Raw genomic sequence first — 18,767 nt, 5'->3', positions numbered from 1 at the left:
TCTAGCACCTTCGGCCACCATCCAGTGGCTCCTGTATTTGCACCTTGTCACTTTATATTTATATCTGTATTTATTGTGACATTGTTGATTTTACTAGCTGCACCCCCTCTTTTTATATAGCTATAATATCCTAACAAATCTCTAATCCTTCCAAGGAAAAAAAAACAGTATTTATATATATAGTACATTTAGATTTTTAGATTTTTTTAAATTACACAGTTTAATGTTTTTTTAATATACATTTTAGATACATTTTAAGAATACTTTATAATATGTTTTATATATATATATATATATATATATATATATATATATATATATATATATATATACAGTGTGTGTATATATATATATATATATATTATTATTATTTTTTTTTTTTAGGTATACATTTTAAGATTACTTTATTATACATTTTTAGTTATATATTAATAATTTTTTTTTTATTTTACATTTTAAGAATATTTTATTATTCATTTAAGATATAAATATATACATATACAGTGCAGGAAATGTGTATTTGCTCCCCGGCTGATGCTGAATGTTCGCCCCTCACACAGAAATGATCGGTCTAACAATGGAATGTTCGCCCCTCACACAGAAATGATCGGTCTAACAATGGAATGTTCGCCCCTCACACAGAAACGATCGGTCTAACAATGGAATGTTCGCCCCTCACACAGAAACGATCGGTCTAACAATGGAATGTTCGCCCCTCACACAGAAACGATCGGTCTAACAATGGAATGTTTGCCCCTCACACAAACGATCGGTCTAACAATGGAATGTTCGCCCCTCACACAGAAACGATCGGTCTAACAATGGAATGTTCGCCCCTCACACAGAAACGATCGGTCTAACAATGGAATGTTCGCCCCTCACACAGAAACGATCGGTCTAACAATGGAATGTTCGCCCCTCACACAGAAACGATCGGTCTAACAATGGAATGTTCGCCCCTCACACAGAAACGATCGGTCTAACAATGGAATGTTCGCCCCTCACACAGAAACGATCGGTCTAACAATGGAATGTTCGCCCCTCACACAGAAACGATCGGTCTAACAATGGAATGTTCGCCCCTCACACAGAAATGATCGGTCTAACAATGGAATGTTCGCCCCTCACACAGAAATGATCGGTCTAACAATGGAATGTTCGCCCCTCACACAGAAATGATCGGTCTAACAATGGAATGTTCGCCCCTCACACAGAAATGATCGGTCTAACAATGGAATGTTCGGTGTAACACTGAGAGACAGAATACAACAACAAATTCAGCAGAAATGCGTCTAACAAATGATGACGGATCTGCATGTTCATGAGGGAAAGAAGGATTTGATCCCCTGTCATTCAGCAGGATTTCTGGCTCCCAGGTGTCTCTCATACAGGTAACAAGCTGAGATTAGAAGCAGTCTCTTAAAGGGAGTGCTGCTAATCTCATTGTGTTACCTGTATAAAAGACACCTGTCCACAGGCGCCATCAAACCATCAGATTCCAAACTCTCCACCATGGCAAAGACCAAAGAGCTGTCCAAGGATGTCAGGGACAAGATGGTAGACCTACACAAGGCTGGACTGGGCTACCAAACTATGGCCAAGCAGCTTGGTGAGAAGGTGACAACAGTTGGTGCAATCATTCACAAATGGAAGAAACACAAAACAAGTGTCAGTCTCCCTAGGTCTGGTGCACCATGCAAGATCTCACCTCGTGGAGTGTCAATGATCACGAGAACAGTGAGGGATCATCCCAGAACTACACGTGAGGATCTTGTCAATGATCTCCAGGCAGCTGGGACCACAGTCACCAAGAAAACAATTGGGAACACACTACGCCGACAAGGACTGAAATCCTGCAGTGCCGCAAGGTCCCTCTGCTCAAGAAAGCCCATGTCCAGGCCCGTCTGAAGTCTGCCACTGAACATCTGAATGATGCAGAGGAGGACTGGTGGGAAGTGTTGTGGTCAGAGGAGACCAAAATCCAGCTCTTTGGCATCAACTCAACTCGCCATGTTTGGAGGAGGAGGAATGCTGCCTATGACCCCAAGAACACCATCCCAACTGTGAAACATGGTGGTGGAAACATTCTGCTTTGGGGGGGGGTTCTGCTAAGGGGACAGGACAACTGCACCGCATCAAAGGGACGATGGACGGGGCAATGTACCCTCAAATCTTGGGTGGGAACCTTCTTCCCTCAGCCAGGGCATTGAAAATGGGTGGTGGATGGGTGTTCCAGCATGACAATGACCCAAAACACACGGCCAAGGCAACAAAGGAGCGGCTCAAGAAGAAGCACATGGCCTAGCCAGCCTCCAGACCTTCATCCAATGGAAAATCTGTGGAGAGAGCTGAAAGTTCGAGTTGCCAAACGTCAGCCACCAAACCTTAATGACTTGGAGAGAATCTGCCGAGAGGAGTGGGCCAAAACCCCTCCTGAGATGTGTGCGAACCTGGGGGCCAACTCCAGGAAATGTCTGACCTCTGTGATGGCCAACAAGGGATTGGCCACCAAGTACTAAGTCATGTTTTGTGAAGGGGATCAAATCCTTCTTTCCCTCATGAACATGCAGATCCGTCATCATTTGTTAGACGCATTTCTGCTGAATTTGTTGTTGTATTCTGTCTCTCAGTGTTACACCGAACATTCCATTGTTAGACCGATCGTTTCTGTGTGAGGGGCGAACATTCCATTGTTAGACCGATCATTTCTGTGTGAGGGGCGAACATTCCATTGTTAGACCGATCATTTCTGTGTGAGGGGCGAACATTCCATTGTTAGACCGATCGTTTCTGTGTGAGGGGCGAACATTCAACTTCAGCAGGGGAGTGAATACGCATTTCCTTCTCTGTATACAGCACTATGGTAGCGGTGCTGTGAGAGTGTCGGGCTGTTGAATACACAAATACATTAAAAAAGACATAATAATAACAAATCTATTATTAATAATAATAATAATAATAACATAATAAATACATATATGGTATGATGGTAATGTGAGAGTGTGGGGCTGTCATTTACTGTGTATACTTTTATATCCAAAAAAACATAATAAATAATAATTACATAAATAATGCATTATAAATATTGAATACATAATAATAAAAAATAGATAAATACACAATACATGAATGATACATAATATACATGCTAAATAATACATAATAAATAAATATACAGTATTATGGTGAAGGTGACGCGAGAGTGTCGGGCTGTTGGTTTCTTTGATTACACAAATACATAAAAAAGGCATAATAATAACAATAATATTATTAATAATAATTACATAATAAATACACATACGGTATGATGGTGACTATAATGTGAGAGTGTGGGGCTGTCATTTACTGTGTATACTTTGTATCCATAAATACATAAATAATGCATAATAAATAATGAATTCATAATATTTAAAAAATCAATAAATACACAATAAATAAACGATACATAATAAATAATAAATAAATAATACATAATAAATACGTATACAGTATTATGGGGATGTGAGAGTGTTGGGCTGTCGGTTACTTTGAATACATAAACACATAATAAAGTAAAAACCTGCCAGGGTGTCAGCCTTGCTATCTAAAAAAAAAGAAAAGTTTAGCATTTTAGATACACTTTACAGCTGAAGTTTAATATGCTTGTATTTTGTCTTCCCTGACAACCCCCCCCCCCCCCGCCCCGCCCCCCATCAACATGCTAATAGAATTAAATAAAATCTTTCTATTTTCATTGCATACACAACTATGTCATCACTGATTCTCTGTGCTTCTCTATACTATGCCGGCAGATCATAGCTGGTGGGAGGGGCCGGCAGTGTGCAGTACATAGCTTTATGAAAGCATTACAGCACCTGTTACAAAACTCCCCTTTGCACAAAGATTGTGTCTCTGTCCCTCCCATAATGGGGAGATTCCCCCCAGTAGTTTTTCTCTGCCCCTCCCACAATGGGCAGATTTCCCCGCAGTAGTTTGTGCCTCTGCCCCTCCCACAATGGGGAGATTTCCCACAGTAGTTTATGTCTCTGCCCCTCCCGCAATGGGGAGATTTCCTCCAGTAGTTTGTGTCTCTGCCCCTCCCACAATGGGGAGATTTCCCTGCAGTAGTTTGTGTCTCTGCCCCTCCCACAATGGGAAATTTCCCGCAGTAGTTGGTGTCTCTGCCCCTCTCACAATGGGGAGATTTCCCTGCAGTAGTTGGTGTCTCTGCCCTCCCACAATGGGGAGATTTCCCTGCAGTAGTTTGTGTCTCTGCCCCTCCCACAATGGGAGATTTCCCGCAGTAGTTGGTGTCTCTGCCCTCCCACAATGGGGAGATTTCCCTGCAGTAGTTGGTGTCTCTGCCCTCCCACAATGGGGAGATTTCCCTGCAGTAGTTGGTGTCTCTGCCCCTCCCACAATGGGAGATTTCCTGCAGTAGTTTGTGTCTCTGCCCCTCCCACAATGGGAGATTTCCTGCAGTAGTTTGTGTCTCTGCCCCTCCCACAATGGGGAGATTTTCCTGCAGTAGTTTGTGGCTGCCCCTCCCACAATGGGGAGATTTCCTGCAGTAGTTTGTGTCTCTGCCCCTCCCACAATGGGGAGATTTCCTGCAGTAGTTTGTGTCTCTGCCCCTCCCACAATGGGGAGATTTCCTGCAGTAGTTTGTGTCTCTGCCCCTCCCACAATGGGGAGATCTCCCTGGTTTGTGTCTCTATTGGCTATCTGTCATGGTCGGAGGGGGTTGGGCATCCCGGTAGATTCTTCTCCCCGTTGGTGACTCCGGAGTACAGGGGACTCTATGGGGCTCGGCTCTCCAGCAGACATACAAGTGAAATCCATATTCCGGGTTTTGTCGATTTTCTGCACTTCGTTGTACGGATTCCAGATGACGAACGATCTGCTTTGTGTCTCTTCAGGTCGGTTGGCAGCTGAAGAACTTGGTGAACGCTTTGAGAGAAGATCCCAACGGGGTGATCCTGACACTGAAGAAGAGACCCCAGAACACTCTGGCCTCGGCACCCGCACTCCTGAAGAACGTCCGATGGAAACCACTTGCACTACAGGTAGGTGCGACAGTCTGCAGAGCAAACACCGATCCCCGATGTCTGCAGGGAATGTAGTATATAAGGGTGCAGCCTATCCGTTCACTAGAGAGCGGTGACATCACTGAGAACGCAGCCTATCCATTCACTAGAGAGCGGTGACATCACCGAGAACGCAGCCTATCCGTTCACTAGAGAGCGGTGACATCACTGAGAACGCAGCCTATCCGTTCACTAGAGAGCGGTGACATCACCGAGAACACAGCCTATCCGTTCACTAGAGAGCGGTGACATCACCGAGAACACAGCTTATCTGTTCACTAGAGAGCGGTGACATCACCGAGAACACAGCTTATCTGTTCACTAGAGAGCGGTGACATCACCGAGAATGCAGCCTATCCGTTCACTAGAGAGCGGTGACATCACCGAGAATGCAGCCTATCCGTTCACTAGAGAGCGGTGACATCACTGAGAATGCAGCCTATCCATTCACTAGAGAGAGGTGACATCACTGAGAACGCAGCCTATCCGTTCACTAGAGAGCGGTGACATCACCGAGAACGCAGCCTATCCGTTCACTAGAGAGCGGTGACATCACCGAGAACACAGCTTATCTGTTCACTAGAGAGCGGTGACATCACCGAGAATGCAGCCTATCCGTTCACTAGAGAGCGGTGACATCACCGAGAATGCAGCCTATCCGTTCACTAGAGAGCGGTGACATCACTGAGAATGCAGCCTATCCATTCACTAGAGAGCGGTGACATCACCGAGAACGCAGCCTATCCGTTCACTAGAGAGCGGTGACATCACCGAGAACGCAGCCTATCCGTTCACTAGAAAGCGGTGACATCACCGAGAACACAGCTTATCTGTTCACTAGAGAGCGGTGACATCACCGAGAACACAGCTTATCTGTTCACTAGAGAGCGGTGACATCACCGAGAATGCAGCCTATCCGTTCACTAGAGAGCGGTGACATCACCGAGAATGCAGCCTATCCGTTCACTAGAGAGCGGTGACATCACTGAGAATGCAGCCTATCCATTCACTAGAGAGCGGTGACATCACTGAGAACGCAGCCTATCCGTTCACTAGAGAGCGGTGACATCACCGAGAACGCAGCCTATCCATTCACTAGAGAGCGGTGACATCACCGAGAACACAGCTTATCTGTTCACTAGAGAGCGGTGACATCACCGAGAATGCAGCCTATCCGTTCACTAGAGAGCGGTGACATCACCGAGAATGCAGCCTATCCGTTCACTAGAGAGCGGTGACATCACTGAGAATGCAGCCTATCCATTCACTAGAGAGCGGTGACCTCACTGAGAATGCAGCCTATCCGTTCACTAGAGAGCGGTGACATCACTGAGAACGCAGCTTATCCATTCACTAGAGAGTGGTGACATCACTGAGAACGCAGCCTATCCCTTCACTAGAGAGCGGTGACATCACTGAGAACGCAGCCTATCCATTCACTAGAGAACGGTGACATCACTGAGAATGCAGCCTATCCATTCACTAGAGAGCGGTGACATCACTGAGAATGCAGCCTATCCATTCACTAGAGAGCACTGACATCACTGAGAATGCAGCCTATCCATTCACTAGAGAGCACTGACATCACTGAGAATGCAGCCTATCCATTCACTAGAGAGCAGTGACATCACTGAGAATGCAGCCTATCCATTCACTAGAGAGCAGTGACATCACTGAGAATGCAGCCTATCCATTCACTAGAGAGCAGTGACATCACTGAGAATGCAGCCTATCCATTCACTAGAGAGCAGTGACATCACTGAGAATGCAGCCTATCCATTCACTAGAGAGCGATGACATCACTGAGAATGCAGCCTATCCATTCACTAGAGAGCGGTGACATCACTGAGAACGCACATCACCGAGAACGCAGCCCATCCCTTCACTAGAGAGTGATGACATTACCGAGAATGCAGCCTATCCGTTCACTAGAGTCAGGTGACATCACTGAGAATGCAGCCTATCCATTCACTAGAGAGCACTGACATCACTGAGAATGCAGCCTATCCATTCACTAGAGAGCACTGACATCACTGAGAATGCAGCCTATCCATTCACTAGAGAGCAGTGACATCACTGAGAATGCAGCCTATCCATTCACTAGAGAGCAGTGACATCACTGAGAATGCAGCCTATCCATTCACTAGAGAGCAGTGACATCACCGAGAATGCAGCCTATCCGTTCACTAGAGAGCGGTGACATCACCGAGAATGCAGCCTATCCGTTCACTAGAGAGCGGTGACATCACTGAGAATGCAGCCTATCCATTCACTAGAGAGCGGTGACATCACTGAGAACGCAGCCTATCCGTTCACTAGAGAGCGGTGACATCACCGAGAACGCAGCCTATCCATTCACTAGAGAGCGGTGACATCACCGAGAACACAGCTTATCTGTTCACTAGAGAGCGGTGACATCACCGAGAATGCAGCCTATCCGTTCACTAGAGAGCGGTGACATCACCGAGAATGCAGCCTATCCGTTCACTAGAGAGCGGTGACATCACTGAGAATGCAGCCTATCCATTCACTAGAGAGCGGTGACCTCACTGAGAATGCAGCCTATCCGTTCACTAGAGAGCGGTGACATCACTGAGAACGCAGCTTATCCATTCACTAGAGAGTGGTGACATCACTGAGAACGCAGCCTATCCCTTCACTAGAGAGCGGTGACATCACTGAGAACGCAGCCTATCCATTCACTAGAGAACGGTGACATCACTGAGAATGCAGCCTATCCATTCACTAGAGAGCGGTGACATCACTGAGAATGCAGCCTATCCATTCACTAGAGAGCACTGACATCACTGAGAATGCAGCCTATCCATTCACTAGAGAGCACTGACATCACTGAGAATGCAGCCTATCCATTCACTAGAGAGCAGTGACATCACTGAGAATGCAGCCTATCCATTCACTAGAGAGCAGTGACATCACTGAGAATGCAGCCTATCCATTCACTAGAGAGCAGTGACATCACTGAGAATGCAGCCTATCCATTCACTAGAGAGCAGTGACATCACTGAGAATGCAGCCTATCCATTCACTAGAGAGCGATGACATCACTGAGAATGCAGCCTATCCATTCACTAGAGAGCGGTGACATCACTGAGAACGCACATCACCGAGAACGCAGCCCATCCCTTCACTAGAGAGTGATGACATTACCGAGAATGCAGCCTATCCGTTCACTAGAGTCAGGTGACATCACCGAGAATGCAGCCTATCCGTTCACTAGAGTCAGGTGACATCACCGAGAATGCAGCCTATCCGTTCACTAGAGTCAGGTGACCCGGCTGCAGCACAGTCTCCCTGTGATAACAATGTAACGTCGCGGTGCGAGGAGTCCGGCATCCCATCCGGTTATTTTTGCTCCCACACCATTCAGTGATTATAATAAATGGTGCTTCATACCAAAGATGGCCGCCATGTCTGGGGGGGGGGGGTGCACTCTAAATACGGGACTACAGTTGTGCTCAAAAGTTTTCATACCCCGGCAGAAATTGTGACATTTTGGCATTGATAATGATAATATGGCGGATCTGCCAATAAATGCTCTTTTATTGGAGGATGATGGTCATGTGACGCCATTTATTATCACAGAGTTGTTTGGCTCCTTTATAAATCATAATGATAACAGAAATCACCCAAATGGCCCGGATCAGAAGTCTCCGCCCCCATATCAGAAGTCTCCGCCCCTCCTGGATCAGAAGTCTCCGCCCCTCCTGGATCAGAAGTCTCCGCCCCTCCTGGATCAGAAGTCTCCGCCCCTCCTGGATCAGAAATCTCCGCCCCTCCTGGATCAGAAGTCTCCGCCCCTCCTGGATCAGAAGTCTCCGCCCCTCCTGGATCAGAAGTCTCCGCCCCTCCTGGATCAGAAGTCTCCGCCCCTCCTGGATCAGAAGTCTCCGTCCCTCCTGGATCAGAAGTCTCCGCCCCCGGATCAGAAGTCTCCGCCCCTCCTGGATCAGAAGTCTCCGCCCCTCCTGGATCAGAAGTCTCCGCCCCTCCTGGATCAGAAGTCTCCGCCCCTCCTGGATCAGAAGTCTCCACCCCTCCTGGATCAGAAGTCTCCGCCCCTCCTGGATCAGAAGTCTCCGCCCCTCCTGGATCAGAAGTCTCCGCCCCTCCTGGATCAGAAGTCTCCGCCCCTCCTGGATCAGAAGTCTCCGCCCCTCCTGGATCAGAAGTCTCTGCCCCCCGGATCAGAAGTCTCCGCCTCCTGGATCAGAAGTCTCTGCCCCCGGATCAGAAGTCTCCACCCCCTGGAATGTTGGGCCTTGGTACAGGCACACAAGGGGACACACACGGGTTACAATGCCAATTAGAGGTTCATGTCCCACATCTGTGACTTCTTACATCACAATCGGTGTCAGTGTATAAATAGTCGGTGAGTTTGTTCGCTCTTACGTGGAAACACTGACTAGGCTAGATACTGAGCCATGGGGAGCAGAAAAGAACTGTCAAAAGTCCTGCGTAACAAGGTAATGGAACTTTATAAAGATGGAAAAGGACATAAAAAGATGTCCAAAGCCTCGAATATGCCAATCAGTTCTGTTATATCACCTATTAAGAAGTGGAAAGTTCGGGGATCTCTGGATACCAAGCCGAGGTCAGGTAGACCAAGAAAGATTGCAGCCACAACTGCCAGAAGAATTGTCCGGGATACAAAGGGGAACCCCCCACAGGTGACCGCAGGAGGAATCCAGGCTGCTCTGGAAAATGACGTTGTGGTTGTACAATATGATGACACTACAACAAAAATGAGCTGCATGGTGGAGGTGCCAGAAAGAAGCTTTTACTGCACCAATGACACAAAAAAGCCCGGCTACAATATGCCTGACACGCCTAGCCGGGCCTTCTTGTTGGTGTTAACCACAAAAATCGTCCGGTACCATTGACCCCACTAACAGAGCGAAAATCGGCTGATTATTCTTAGGTCTGATTTTCGGACGAAAAATCAGTCGCTTTTCGACCCATGTATGGCCGGCCTTACTCTGAAGCTGCTGTCACCACTCCTTCCAGCTTGTAGGCAGAGACTCTCCCCCAACCTTGTATGACACCACTGGGCAGCCGCCCCATCCCCCCCCCCTGGCCATGGTTGGTGGATCTCTAGATTATTTCCCTGCTCAGTAACGCTTCCTTTCTATCCAGCCTTTTGGATAAAAGTCGTCCGAGAACATGCGCATATTCTTTTCAGAAAAACAATCGAACATCATTGAGTCAAAAATCGGTAGTTTTTCACGAATTTTCCAACATGCCCGATCACCGTAAAGGGGAGGAACCAGGAAAATCGGCCGGTGCCATTGACCCCACTAACAGAGCGAAAATCGGCTGATTATTCTTAGGTCTGATTTTCGGATGAAAAATCGGTCGATTTTCCACCCATGTATGGCCAGCCTTACTCTGAAGCTGCTGTCACTACTCCTTCCAGCTTGTAGGCAGAGACTCTCCCCCAACCTTGTATGACACCACTGAGCCCAGGGCAGCCCCCCACCCCCCCGGCCATAGTTGGTGGATCTCTAGATTGTCTCCCTGCTCAGTGACGCTTCCTTTCTATCCAGCGTTTTGGATAAAAGTCGTCCCGAGAACTGAAAATATTCCAACAATTCGCCTTCTCGGAAGCCAAGCTGGAATAATTAGAACCTCCGGAGCGCGGCCGGGATTTGTTAACCCCTCGCCTACCGGGCACTTCTACCCCCTTCCTGCCTACCCGGCACTTCTACCCCCTTCCTGCCTACTGGGCACTTCTACCCCCTTCCTGCCTACCGGGCACTTCTACCCCCTTCCTGCCTACCGGGCACTTCTACCCCCTTCCTGCCTACCGGGCACTTCTACCCCCTTCCTGCCTACAGGGCACTTCTACCCCCTTCCTGCCTACCGGGCACTTCTACCCCCTTCCTGCCTACCGGGCACTTCTACCCCCTTCCTGCCTACCGGGCACTTCTACCCCCTTCCTGCCTACAGGGCACTTCTACCCCCTTCCTGCCTACCGGGCACTTCTACCCCCTTCCTTACCAGGCCAATTTTCAGCTTTCAGCGCTGCCGCACTTTGATTGACAATTGCGCGGTCATGCAACATTGTACCCATATGAAATTTTGATCATTTTTTTCTCACAAATAGAGCTTTCTTTTGGTGGTATTTAATCGCCACTGGGCGCTTTACTTTTTGCGCTATAAATTAAAAAAGTGCAAAAAATTTGAAAAAAAAAAAAAAAGTTTCTTTGTTTCTATTATAAAATTTTTCAAACAGGTAATTTTTCTCCTTCACTGATGTGCGTTGATGAGGCGGCACTGATGGACACTGATAGGCGGCACTGATGGGCACTGATAGGCAGCACTAAAGGGCACTGATAGGCAGTACTAATGAGGTGGCACGGATAGGCGGCACTGATAGGCAGCACTAATGAGGTGTCACGGATAGGCGGCACTAATATGCAGCACTGATAGGCGGCACTGATAGGTGACACTGATGATGGGTACTGATAGATGGCACTGACTGGCATCACTGCTGGGCACTGACTGGCACAACCGCTGGGCACTGACTGGTGGCACTGACTGGCAGCACTGCTGGGCTGCACTGGTGGGTGGCACTGGTGGGCAGCACTGGTGGGTGGGCACAGGTGGGTGGCACTGGTGGGCACAGGTGGGTGGCACTGGTGGGCACAGGTGGGTGGGCACAGGTGGGTGGCACTGCTGGGCACGGGTAGGTGGCACTTCTGGGCACAGGTGTGTGACAGTGCAGAGTGGCACAGGTGGGTGCACTGCTGGGCACAGGTGGGCGGAGCTAGTGGGCGCACTGCTGGGCACAGGTGGACGGAACTTGTGGGTGGCACTGCTGGGCACCGATCATCAGGGCACTGATCATCAGTGCCCTGATGATCGGTGCCGATCCTCGCTCTGACAACTGCCGGTTCTCGGCAGTACTTTCCTCACGATCTGACAGCGTCATTGGACACCGCTGATCATGTGGTAAAAGGCAGGTATGATTGGCCTTTTACCACATCTCGTGATCAGCTGTGTCCGTAGGACACAGCGATCACGGAGATCGCCGGGTGCGCGCCCCCTGGGGCGCGCAGGAGAGCGCGTTCTGGGGGGACGTCATATGATGTCCACCCAGAACTGGCCGGCCGCAGTGAAGCCATCATTCGGCTATCTGCGGTCGGCAACTAGTTAACTGGTCCAGGGACTGCTTGTCGCCTTTCTATCATCATAACAGAGCGAAAATCGGCCGATTATTCTTAGGTCGAATTTCGACTCATGTATAGGCCATACATGAGTCGAAATTCGACCTAAGTCTTGTTCTCTAATTGTTGGGTCTGTGGCGTGATTTTCTCGGCATGTCACATAATGGTGATGAACGTTTGAAGTTCGCCTGCCTGGAGATGACTGGTGGAGCGGAGGCTTTTTGGCGGAGATTTGTGTACGAAACGTAGCGCGGCGCTCTCGGCGGGGCGCCGTCATTAATCTTTAATTCCCGCTGAATCCGGGACGTGTTTATACTTTGGCAACCCGAACATATCAAACGGCTAAATATAGCGCGGGATTAAGAAATCCTTTTTATAGTTTTCTGCAGCTGGAGCCCAAGACGAATTTACCGATCGCGTGGGCGGGAAACAGCGAAATGTCCTGCGGCGTCTGGAGCAGAGATTGTGCTCAGCATCTGATTCTTTCTATTTTTTTTTTCTGGTGGAAATGTTATCATTTGGGGGGGTCTCCACCTTTCACTGAATAAAGATCGCCTGTTTATCCCCCCCCCCCCCCCCCGATAGGAAAGTCGTGTCATTTCGGCAATGAGCCTAAGTGGCGTGAGCATGCTGGTGGTGGTGGGGGGGGGGGGGGAGGGGTTCCTTTCTGGGAGATGGACGCCTTTGTTCTGCTGTCTGTTTTCCACCTCGTTAGATTGTGTTGCTAGACGATCGTCGTGCTGCGAGCTTTTATGTGCGGAGCTGTCAGACCGCCGAGCAGCGCGGCGTAAAATAGATTTGGGCAGATGATAGGAAGGCGACAGGCGGTCCCTGGACCAGTTAACAAATCCCGGCCGCGCTCCGGAGGTTCTAATTATTCCAGCTTGGCTTCCGAGACGGCGAATTGTTGGAATATTTTCAGTTCTCGGGACGACTTTTATCCAAAAGGCTGGATAGAAAGGAAGCGTTACTGAGCAGGGAGACAATCTAGAGATCCACCAATGGATGGGTGGGGGGTGGGGGGGGCGGCTGCCCTGGGCCCAGTGGTGTCATTCAAGGTTGGGGGAGAGTCTCTGCCTACAAGCTGGAAGGAGTAGTGACAGCAGCTTCAGAGTAAGGCCGGCCATACATGGGTGGAAAATCGACCGATTTTTCCTCTGAAAATCAGACCTAAGAATAATCGCTCGATTTTCGCTCTGTTAGTAGGTCAATGGCACCGGATTTTTATGGTTCCTCCCCTTTTCGGTGACCGGGCATGTTGGAAAATTTGTGAAAAACGACCGATTTTCGACTCACTGATGGTTGATCGTTTTTACAAAAAGAATATGCGCCATGAGCCGTGACCTGGAAGGAACAGAAGTTTTGCCTGTTATATTGGGGGAACTTTATGACTCGGTCGACCGATTTTGGAAATCAATGATTGGATTACCGAGCGAACGACGTTTTCGGACGAAAAATCATTCAGTATTCGAACCATGTATGGCCTGGATTAGAAATATCTTGGGTATCAGAGTATTTGTGCTAGGAGGGAAAAACTTAGGGGGGAGTTGTGCTAAGAGGTGGGATTTATTTGTGGGGGGGTGGAGTAGAGGATTTATGCTCAGAGAGAGAATTTGAGGGGAAGAGGATTTGTGCTATGGGGGCAATTTGTAGGGGGAGGGGGAGTAGAGGATTTCTCCTGGGTTGAGGATTTCTGGGGGGGGGGCAGGGGGGGTCGGCTTCCCTGGGCTCAGTGGTGTCATACAAGGTTGGGGGAGAGTCTCTGCCTACAAGCTGGAAGGAGTAATGACAGCAGATTCAGAGTAAGGAAAATCTTGGGTATCAGAGTATTTGTGCTAGGAGGGAAAAACGTAGTTGGGAGTTGTGCTAGGAGGTGGGATTTGTGGGGGTGGGGGGGGGGTGGAGTAGAGAATTTATGCTCAGAGAGAGAATTTGAGGGGAAGAGGATTTATGCTATGGGGGGAATTTGTAGGGGGAGGGGGAGTAGAGGAGTTCTGCTAGGTTGAGGATTTCTGGGGGGGTCGGCTTCCCTGGGCTCAGTGGTGTCATACAAGGTTGGGGGAGAGTCTCTGCCTACAAGCTGGAAGGAGTAATGACAGCAGATTCAGAGTAAGGAATATCTTGGGTATCAGAGTATTTGTGCTAGGAGGGAAAAACTTAGGGGGGATTTGTGCTAGGAGGTGGGATTTGTAGGGGGGGGGGGAGTAGAGGATTTATGCTCAGAGGGGAAATTTGAGGGAAAGAGGATTTGTGCTGGAAGGGGGAATTTGAGGACAGAGAAGATTTGTAGGATTTGATCACAAAGATTTGTGCTGGGTTGGTGATTTCTGGGGGGGGGGGAGCCCTGGGCCCAGTGTTGTCATGCAAGGTTGGGGAAGCTGCATGAGGAGTCCCTACCTACAAGCTGTAAGGAGTAGTGACAGTAGCTTCAGAGTAAGAAATATCTTGGGTATGAGAGTATTTGTGCTAGGAGGGGGGCGGGGGGGGGGTGTTATGTGCTAGGAGAGGGGGTTAAAGGGGAGGGGAGGGGATTTATGCTCAGAGAGAGAATTTGAGGGGAAGAGGATTTATGCTATGGGGGGAATTTGTAGGGGGAGGGGGAGTAGAGGAGTTCTGCTGGGTTGAGGATTTCTGGGGGGGGGGCAGGGGGGGGGGTCGGCTTCCCTGGGCTCAGTGGTGTCATACAAGGTTGGGGGAGAGTCTCTGCCTACAAGCTGGAAGAAGTAATGACAGCAGATTCAGAGTAAGGAATATCTTGGGTATCAGAGTATTTGTGCTAGGAGGGAAAAACTTAGGGGGGAGTTGTGCTAGGAGGTGGGATTTGTGGGGGTGGGGGGGGGGGTGGAGTAGAGAATTTATGCTCAGAGAGAGAATTTGAGGGGAAGAGGATTTATGCTATGGGGGGAATTTGTTGGGGGAGGGGGAGTAGAGGAGTTCTGCTAGGTTGAGGATTTCTGGGGGGGGCAGGGGGGGGGGTCGGATTCCCTGGGCTCAGTGGTGTCATACAAGGTTGGGGGAGAGTCTCTGCCTACAAGCTGGAAGGAGTAATGACAGCAGATTCAGAGTAAGGAATATCTTGGGTATCAGAGTATTTGTGCTAGGAGGGAAAAACTTAGGGGGGATTTGTGCTAGAAGGAGGGATTTGTAGGGGGGAGTAGAGGATTTATGCTCAGAGGGGAAATTTGAGGGGAAGAGGATTTGTGCTGGAAGGGGGAATTTGGGGAGAGAGAAGATTTGTAGGATTTGATCACAAAGGTTTGTGCTGGGTTGGTGATTTCTGGGGGGGGGGGGGCCTGGGCCCAGTGGTGTCATAGAAGGTTGGGGAAGCTGCATGGGGAGTTCCTACCTACAAGCTGGAAGGAGTAGTGACAGCAGCTTCAGAGTAAGAAATATCTAGGGTATGAGAGTATTTGTGCCAGGAGGGGGTTTGGAGCGGGGGGGGGATATGTGCTAGGAGAGGGGGTTAAAGGGGAGAGGATTTGTACTGGGAGAAGGAAATTTGAGGGTAGCAGTGGTGTACAGTTTATTTTAGGACACAAAATTTAGGGGGGGGGGAATTTGTGCTGATGGTGATTTTGGGGGGGGGTGTGCTAGGAGGTAGGAGGGGGGATTGGTGTTAGTAAGGGATATTTGGGGGAGAGGATTTATGCTAGTAGGGATTATTGAGGAGGATCCTAGAAGGGAAAAATTTAGGGGGGATTTGTGCTAGGAGGTGGGATTTGTGTGTGTGTGGGGGGGGGGGTAGAGGATTTATGCTCAGAGGGGAAATTTGTGGGGGGGGGGAGTAGAGGATTTATGCTCAGAGGGGAAATTTGAGGGGAAGAGGACTTGTGCTAGAAGGAGGGATTTGTAAGGGGGGGGTAGAGGATTTATGTTCAGAGGGGAAATTTGAGGGGGGGGGGAGTAGAGGATTTATGTTCAGAGGGGAAATTTGAGGGGAAGAGGATTTGTGCTGGAAGGGGGAATTTGGGGAGGGAGAAGATTTGTAGGATTTGAGCACAAAGATTTGTGCTGGGTTGGGGATTTCTGGGGGGGGGGGGGGAGTGTTTCTAGTGGAAGAGGGGAATTTTTGTTTGGGGAGAACTTTTGCTTGCCAAGGGTTAAGCATGCAGATTTGTGGTCAGTTTCTTTTGGAATTGGGGGGAGGGGATTTTTGCAGACACATAAAGCTCCTGTATTTTGGGGATGGGGGGAGGGGTGCTTTTTGTCATCTTCTCCCTGGGCACTAGATGACTTTGCCACCAACAGAGTGGAGAAGCTGTGATATGGGAAAGAGGGGGTTCGGTGTCATTAGGCAAAATCGTTTGTGAGATGTGTGTGAGAATTCGTTCTTCCTCCATCCATGTTCATCCTATGCCTGTAGACCCTCCACCCATCCCCACCCCACAGACCCGATTTTCATCCCAGACCATGGACTCATCCTTATTCTCCACTCATAAACCTGACTTTCCTTCATCACCATTATGACCACCTTTCATCTTCAGCTCATGGACCCACCTTTCATCTTCAGCTCATGGACCCACCTTTCATCTTCAGCTCATGGACCCACCTTTCATCTTCAGTAGAGATGAGCGAATCGAACATGACGAAGTGAAATTCGTTTCGAAGTTCAGGAAAAATTCGATTTGCGCCGAATCCGAAAATTAGCAGACTTCGGATGCACGAATCGAATTTTCCCAAAAATGGCGGCGACATGTGTGGCGACAGAGCGGGGATCTCTGGGAAGGCGCGCAGACAAGGCACGCTGACCCATAATGCATTCATTCATAACATGTGATCGCATTAGCCAATCAGCAGCCAGCCAGCCAGCACTGTGTAATTGTGGAGCTATAAATTGCGGCCATCTTAGAATTCTCCATTAGCCTCCAGTCATTCAAGAGAGACAGACCTCTGTGTATTAGGGACAGAGTTAGGGCCACAGAGACTTTAGAGCCACAGAATCGTTACTTAGGGACACAGAATCGTTACTTAGGGACACAGAATCGTTACTCGGACACAGAATTGTTACTCAGGGACACAGAATCGTTACTCAGGGACACAGAATTGTTACTGAGGGACACAGAATCGTTACTCAGGGACACAGAATTGTTACTCAGGGACACAGAATCGTTACTCAGGGACACAGAATTGTTACTGAGGGACACAGAATCGTTACTCAGGGACACAGAATTGTTACTGAGGGACACAGAATTGTTACTCAGGGACACAGAATTGTTACTCAGGGACACAAAATTGTTACTCAGGGACAGACACAGAATTGTTACTCAGTGACACAGAATTGTTACTCAGGGACACAGAATTGTTACTGAGGGACACAGAATCGTTACTCAGGGACACAGAATTGTTACTGAGGGACACAGAATCGTTACTCAAGGACACAGAATTGTTACTCAGGGACACAGAATTGTTACTCAGGGACAGACACAGAATTGTTACTCAGGGACACAGAATTGTTACTCAGGGACACAGAATTGTTACTGAGGGACACAGAATCGTTACTGAGGGACACAGAATTGTTACTCAGGGACACAGAATTGTTACTCAGGGACACAGAATTGTTACTGAGGGACACAGAATCGTTACTCAGGGACACAGAATTGTTACTGAGGGACACAGAATCGTTACTGAGGGACACAGAATCGTTACTGAGGGACACAGAATTGTTACTCAGGGACACAGAATTGTTACTCAGGGACACAGAATTGTTACTGAGGGACAGACACAGAATTGTTACTCAGGGACACAGAACTGTTACTCAGGGACACAGAATTGTTACTGAGGGACACAGAATTGTTACTCAGGGACACAGAATTGTTACTCAGGGACAGACACAGAATTGTTACTCAGGGACACAGAATTGTTACTCAGGGACACAGAATTGTTACTGAGGGACACAGATTCGTTACTCAGGGACACAGAATTGTTACTCAGGGACACAGAATTGTTACTCAGGGACAGACACAGAATTGTTACTGAGGGACACAGAATCGTTACTGAGGGACACAGAATTGTTACTCAGGGACACAAAATTGTTACTCAGGGACAGACACAGAATTGTTACTGAGGGACACAGAATCGTTACTCAGGGACACAGAATCGTTACTCAGGGACACAGAATTGTTACTCAGGGACACAGAATTGTTACTCAGGGACACAGAATCGTTACTCAGGGACACAGAATTGTTACTCAGGGACACAGAATTGTTACTCAGGGACACAGAATCGTTACTCAGGGACACAGAATCGTTGAATTAAAGAGTATGTCAGACAACATGCAGAGTAGTGGCAGAGGAGGCAATGTTTTAGGAGCGAGCAGACGTGGCAGCAGAGGAAGGGGTCGAGGCAGCACTAGTCGCAGCCAGAGGCCAGTGCTCCCGGTGTCATCCAGCGGTCGTGTCTCCACCGACAACCCTGCCGTCATCGATTGGTTGGCTCGGTCGTCTTCCTCTTCCCAGGTCACCTCTGACACCTACAGCCAACGGTCGGTGGGTACGTCAGACACAACCGTTAGTTG

The 18,767-nt window shown here is 48.7% G+C and overlaps 1 protein-coding gene across 1 annotated transcript in view; it reads left to right on the top strand.

The window, feature by feature from the left end:
* LOC149443918 (connector enhancer of kinase suppressor of ras 2-like) overlaps positions 1 to 18,767 on the top strand; it is a 181,954-nt gene that overhangs the window by 2,575 nt on the left and 160,612 nt on the right. Inside the window, 1 exon segment of the mRNA XM_089655138.1 lies at positions 4,899 to 5,045. Coding sequence (XP_089511264.1) covers positions 4,899 to 5,045 — 147 coding nt within the window.

Source organism: Staurois parvus, unplaced genomic scaffold, assembly GCF_062004578.1.
Source record: "Staurois parvus isolate SC_StPar_1 unplaced genomic scaffold, SC_StPar_1.0 ptg000826l, whole genome shotgun sequence".
Taxonomy (NCBI): Eukaryota; Metazoa; Chordata; class Amphibia; order Anura; family Ranidae; genus Staurois; species Staurois parvus.
Note: the sequence above shows the minus strand (reverse complement) of the source record. Positions and strands in the feature narration are given on the sequence as shown.